At 52.1% G+C, this 5928-nt stretch overlaps 2 protein-coding genes across 5 annotated transcripts in view; both read left to right on the top strand.

Annotated features, from left to right (window-relative positions):
- POU2F3 (POU class 2 homeobox 3) overlaps window positions 1–92 on the top strand; it is a 47085-nt gene extending 46993 nt beyond the window's left edge. The window contains exon 14 of the mRNA XM_057381766.1: window positions 29–92. Coding sequence (XP_057237749.1) covers window positions 29–92 — 64 coding nt within the window. The remainder of the gene's footprint in view (window positions 1–28) is intronic.
- A 1310-nt stretch (window positions 93–1402) lies between these two features.
- Window positions 1403–4605, top strand: LOC130582847 (TLC domain-containing protein 5-like). Of its 4 annotated transcripts, none has more exons than XM_057381773.1 (3): window positions 1403–1631; window positions 2536–2732; window positions 3354–4605. In XM_057381773.1, the coding sequence occupies exons 1-3, from the start codon at window positions 1462–1464 to the stop codon at window positions 3854–3856; spliced, it is 870 nt and encodes a 289-aa protein (XP_057237756.1). In that variant the 5' UTR covers window positions 1403–1461; the 3' UTR covers window positions 3857–4605. The 4 variants fall into 4 exon arrangements, with proteins under 4 accessions (XP_057237756.1, XP_057237758.1, XP_057237757.1 ...); XM_057381775.1 differs by lacking the exon at window positions 1403–1631 and adding an exon at window positions 1642–1802 and having other exon boundaries at window positions 2596–2732; XM_057381774.1 differs by lacking the exon at window positions 1403–1631 and adding an exon at window positions 1651–1802.
- Window positions 4606–5928: the final 1323 nt, after the last annotated feature.

Consider the following 5928-nt stretch of genomic DNA (forward strand, 5'->3'; position numbering starts at 1 on the left):
AATTCCTCTGATTTCCTCCCACCTGCAGGAATTTGGGAATTGCATTTCTGAAAGCTGGGAGGCAAATTACGGATCTGTTAAAAGCTGAATAACGGTACCTGAGTGTAAATATTTCACTGAGATCAAGGCCAAGCTGTGCCAGGTGTTGTGCAAACACATCCTGGGGGTTTTATTTCCTCCACAAAGTTTATAAACACAAATCCCTCGGATTTATTGATCAGCTGGGCCTGAGTGGGAAAACAAACAGCAGCAGTTTGGGTTGTTTGTTCCAWCTTCATCCCACCTGCCATCCAGGAACACTTCCAGTCCCACAGGAGAGCATCCAAGGGAYTGAAAATAAACAGAGCAGGAAATTCCAGCTTTCCAGGATGAGGAGTCACCTCCCACAGCCACAGAGAAACAATGCAGGGAGCAGTCGCTGTCAGAACCCAGTGACCTCCTGAGCTGTCCCCAGAGCAGCTCCTGAGCTGTCCCCAGAGCTCCTCCACGCTCTTTGTCCCTTCTCTTGTCTAAAAAAATGAGCTCCTCCACCCCTGGGATCCAAAATGAGTGACAAAAACCCCAGGAGTGGGTGCAGAGCCAGCGGTCACCTGAGCTCCTGTCCAAAAACAACTCCATGGGTCCCACCCGCATCACTTGGGGGGTGCAAWCCCACTCATCTTTTATTTTTATCACTCACAACTCAGAATATCGAATGGACAAATATTTCTGACGTTCCTCTCTGCTAACAGAGTATATAAATTAATGACTGATGACAAGGGTGACTTTTTTTTTTAATAGCAGAGGCCAAAATGCCAGACAAAGAGACAAAACCCAGCAAGTTCAACTCAAATGTATGAACAACCTGCAATTTGTGATCCAAATAAATGAATATTGAGTGGATAACAGAGATGAGCACCCTGTGGAGTGCAGCACAYACAGCAGAGAAGGGCTCTTGTGCTCTCAGTGGTTTCAGTCCCAGCACAGAGCTCTGGTTGTAGGCGAGGTTTGGGTTGTTTGCAGAGCACAACCTCAATTGTTAAATGGAATCAAGAGGATGACACAGCGCTGACAGCGAGCTGGCTGGCAGGGCTGGCAGGAAGCACAACCCGGTCCTGGTTACTCACTCCTCACCCCAAACTTGGCCCCGGTTCATCTCCTCACTCACCCATCCTGTTCTGCACGTTCTGTGTCACCTCTCCCTGAGCATCGAGTGTCCAGTGCCACTCCCTGCACCTTGAGCTGTCCCAAACTCGCTGACTCCCTGTCAGCCTCCCCTCCCTGAAACCGGCACAGAGCAGCACAAAGGCGGTCCCTGTGCACCTACCTGGTAAAAACAGTGAAAAAAATGACTACAGGGCGCTCAGAAAAAAAAAAAAAAAAAAAAAAAAAAAAAAAAAGAAAAAAGAATAAAARAATAAAAGGAAAAGAGAGCAACAGCACCTCCCCTCTTGTCTGATCTAGAGTATTCTCAATACGGAGATGAAAACACCCAGCCGAAATAAAATCTGGGCGCTCCCCGGAACGTCTCCACCGGGCGAGCCGCGGCTGGGCGGAGGTACCGCACGCCTGTCCCCTTTCCCCCGCCCCGTTCCCCCTTCCCTGCCCGGCTCTGGTCCTGCCCCAGGGCTCCCCGTCCGCCTCCGGGGCAGGTAAAGCGGGGCAGAGCAGCGGGGATGCGGCGGAGCATCCTCGGGGATGCGGCGGGGGGCGGGCAGGGCAGGGACGGGCAGGGCAGAGCAGGGCAGGGATGATAAAAAGCTCCGGCACCGCCTCCCCAACCCCAGCCCCAGCGGCTCCCGGGAGCGCAGAGCCGGAGCGGGGTGAGCATTTGGGGTGTTTCGGTTTGTAGGGTGCCCGCAGAACCGTGCCSAGATGGGGATGGGGTGTCCCGGTCCCCGAGGGCGGCGGCGCTTTGGGGCGGGAGGGTTGGGATCGGGGTTTTGCCGGTCGGGTTTTGGGTATCTGGAAATGCTGCTGAGGAGGAGCTCGGCAGAGCGCGGTGCTCAGGGAGGGGACAAGGTTTATTTTGTTCATTTTCGATGTTTGTAGGGTTTTCCCCCACCCTAAAGCGGGGCTTGGCCGAGCGCTTTGCTCAGGGAGGGGACAAGATTTATTTTGTTCATTTTGGTTGTTTGTGGGGTTTTTCCCCACCCTAAATGGGGGTTTTCTCCCACCCTAAATGGGGGCTCGGCCGAGCGCGATGCTCAGGGATGGGACAAGGTTTATTTCGCTCATTTTGGTTGTTTGTGGGGGTTTCCCCCACCTTAAATGGGGGCTTGGCAAAGCGCGGTGCTCAGGGATGAAACAAGGTTTATTTTGCTCATTTTGGTTGTTTGTGGGGTTTCTCCACACCCTGAATGGGGGGGATTGGCAGAGCGCGGTGCTCAGGGAGGTTACAAGGTTTATTTGGCTGGTTTTGGTTGTTTGTGGGGTTTTCCCCCACCATGTCCAGGCTTTCCACGGATGCGCTGGGATGGMCACGGGGATGGTCGGGATGACCACGGCTCGCTGAGGGGGTGCTGCCCTCCTCCCCTGTCCCTGTGTGTCCAGCAGGATGGTTCCCATCGCCCTGGAGGTGGCCGGCAGTTTTGTCACCTGGCTGTGTCTCTACAGCTGCTTCTGCCGCTGCAACCGGCGCCGCTCGAGCAAGTGGAGCTGTCGCCTGGTCACCCTCGTGCACGGGCTCCTTGTCACCTTCCTCTCKGGCTACGTCCTGTTCCTGGATGGCCCCTGGCCCCTGAGCCATGCAGGTGTGTTTGGAGTGTCCCCCCTGTGCCTCTGTCACAGCTTGGAGGGAGGGGTTGATTTTCTCTCCTCTTCCAGGCATGTGTTTGGGACAGAATTATCTTTYCCAGCCACTTCTCGCTGTTCATTCTTTCATTCTTTCATTCTTTTATTTTTATTTTTGGTTTATCCATGTACAGATTGCAAGATTTTGAGCCGGCAGCTTGAGTTTATTGCAGCATCAGGTGTAACAATGCTTTGAGAACAAAATGCTTTCACATCYTGAAGGGTGGAATAACTCCTGACCTTTGCAGGATAGGGTTTGGGGTACCTGCAGGGTTTTGTTGGCTGTTTTCTGTCACCAAATCTCAGATAATTCTGCTGATGGAGGTCTGGCTTTCCATCCCTGCTTTTCTGAAAGGCTGGAGAGAAGAAGGGAAGCAGCAGCGGGGCAGGGTGGGATGGGCCTGTGGGCAGGATGGGGTGTGAAGGGGAAGCAGAAGCAAAGATCCCAAATTCCTGGAACCTGGCCCATGGGAGAAGGCTGGAAATTTAGGAAGAAAGAGGCACTCTCACCCTGTGCTGGCTTATAAAATAAAAAAATACCGTAAATAAAACCCCATCCTTACACACATCTCCCATTCCAGGTTCACCCAACACCCCTCTGCAGATCCACGTGCTGTCCCTGACCTTGGGCTACTTCATCTTCGACCTGGGCTGGTGCCTCTATTTCCAGACCGAGGGGGACCTGATGCTGCTGCACCACACCCTGAGCATCTGYGGCATGATCCTGGTGCTGGGGCTGGGCAAATCTGCCACTGAGGTGAACGCCGTGGTGTTTGTCAGCGAAATCACCAACCCCCTGCTGCAGACCCGCTGGTTCCTGCGGGAAATGGGCTCCTATCACACTTTCCTGGGAAAAGTGGTGGATTTCCTCTTCGTGCTSCTGTTCCTGGTGCTGCGGATCGCGGGAGGAGCGTGGATCATGTATGGGATGGTGACGTCCCCCGAGCCCAACTGGCTGCTCAAGGCTGGGGGTCTGGCCATGTACGTGGTGTCCTTGGGGTTCATGGTTGAAATTTGTCGTTTTGTAAGGAGGAAAATGTGGAAAAAAACTCCTTCTCCGGACACGCGGTCTTTGCAGGAGTAGGAATTTACCTGTGGGAATTTCTTGGCTGCTCGTTAATGGGTTGTGGAGGACAATCCCCTGGGTTTGGGGCCTGGCTGCTGGAGCTTGTACCTGTGAAAAGAACTCCTGAAATAACATGGAATYGCCTTTCTGCTGCCCCTGGAGGAGATGGATCAGCACTAGGAACGTGCAAAGGTTGAGAGAAGAGGGATTTGAGTGCAAACCCAAGGAACCTGACACTGATCTGCTGTTTTCTCCAGCCATGGCACARTCTCAAGGAGGGTGGCAATGCCAGACCCCATCACAGTTTGTATGYTCTGTCCTCCTTTCCAAGGTACATTTGACAGAGTAGAGAACATCAAATATGAAAAATCCCATTTTCCTGSTAAYGGCACTGGGTAAGGGGTGTGASCTGGCAAGGATTTCCTGAGCCTTGSTCTCCTTARYCCTGGATTTGGACAATGTGCTTGAGTGAAAGCCTCTGACCAAGACTGGAGTGTAGCAGAGCTGTCCTTTGAGAGCGTGAGGTGATGGCACTGAGGTGAGGCAATGTTTTACCTCGCTGTTTTTAATGACACATTTCCTTTGTTTTTTTTTAGTTTTAAATTCTCGCATTCAGGCAGGTGCTGATCTCAGAGCAGAGTGATTTCACTGCGATTGACTCAGAGTCATGAATTAGATTTAATAAACTCTGTGAGTAGGTGCTGTCCTAGCCTTGGATTGCTTAAAAGGAGTAATCAGGCWTTTTGAGGGAGAGAGAGGATGRAGRAGAGCCCYCCAGATGTTCTTTCACTCCTGGRGGTGGCTCATTTTCAAGCTGAATTCATGGCTAACGAGTCAAATCTCARTTTCCAGGGGTGCCAGCAATGGCAGATCTCAGCACGACATCTGCTCCACACCAGCAGGCCTCAGAGCATGGAACAGTTCTCTCCTTTTCTTTACCTCTCAGAATCGAGTTCTGACATTTTCCCTGGGGTTTTAATGTGAATTTCCCTCTGTTTAAGGCCACAGTTTAGATTTAGTCTCCTGAGAGCTGAGAAATAACTGCAGGGGTGAGGGAGGGGAGCAGTGGGGACGCAGCTCCTCCTCTCCCCTTATCTCCCTSACTTTTGCTCTGCTCAGGGCAGATATCAGCCTTCAGCTGGGGCACCTCAAGGTGCCTGGAGAGATGAAAAAACAGCTTGAAATAACCTCCCTTTGGACACATCCTGTGAAAGCTTTGCAGCTCTGAAGCCAGGAGAGCTCCTGGGCCAGTATTTTCAGGAAAGCAGGAGCCTTTTTCCTCCTGCTGSGCTGCCAGAGTGATCTCCTGAGGTGTGGGCACCTGCCAGGGTCACTGTGCTCTTCCAAAAACTCCTCTGAGTGATGGMACTCCTAATAAAGTCATGTTCTCTTTATAAAAAGAAATGATTGCTGTGATGTTCTTTCGTTCTGGGCCTTGAGGCAGCAGCTGAGAGGGCAAAGGGGCTGGAGGGGAGGCTGAGGATGCTGAGCCACTCATCCCCTTTGTGCAGTTTGGAAAGGAGTGAGCTGCTGAGGATTTTTAATGCAGTGCCTGCTTTTTATCTGTCAGATATCCCTGAGGGCTTCTACAGCCGCAAAAACTGARTTTTACTAACAGCCTGTTGAACTCCCAGGCTTCCAGTTTTTGTTAATTCCCAGATTATTTATGGACAAGGAGTTTCCCAGTGCGGAGAAGATAACAAACACATTTTGTGGTGCTTTTCAGTGTGCACACAACTGTTTGCAGAGGTTCCTGCCCTGAGCTGTTTTGCTGAACTCTGTTCATCTGCAGCCCATTGAAATGGCTGACTCTGCACAAAGCAAACAGGAAAATTGGTGCATAAAGCTGCACCTCACTTCTGGTACAATCCACGGGGAGGGGGTTTAACCTGCCACCTTGCATGTGGAAGGCAGGAGAGAGAACGTCGGCAGTGAGAGGAGATTGCTGGGCTTTGCTGCCCGAGCAGAGAGGATGGATGGAGGGGATGGGGCAGGGCTGGGAGCTCTCCCAGCCTGCTGAAGCTGCGTTCTCCATTCTGGGGGAGGTTTTCTTGGACCCGCTGCTGGCAGCTCCGCAGAAGGGTTTGCGC

Source organism: Malurus melanocephalus, unplaced genomic scaffold, assembly GCF_030028575.1.
Source record: "Malurus melanocephalus ecotype Western Australia unplaced genomic scaffold, MMel_1.1 scaffold_527, whole genome shotgun sequence".
Taxonomy (NCBI): Eukaryota; Metazoa; Chordata; class Aves; order Passeriformes; family Maluridae; genus Malurus; species Malurus melanocephalus.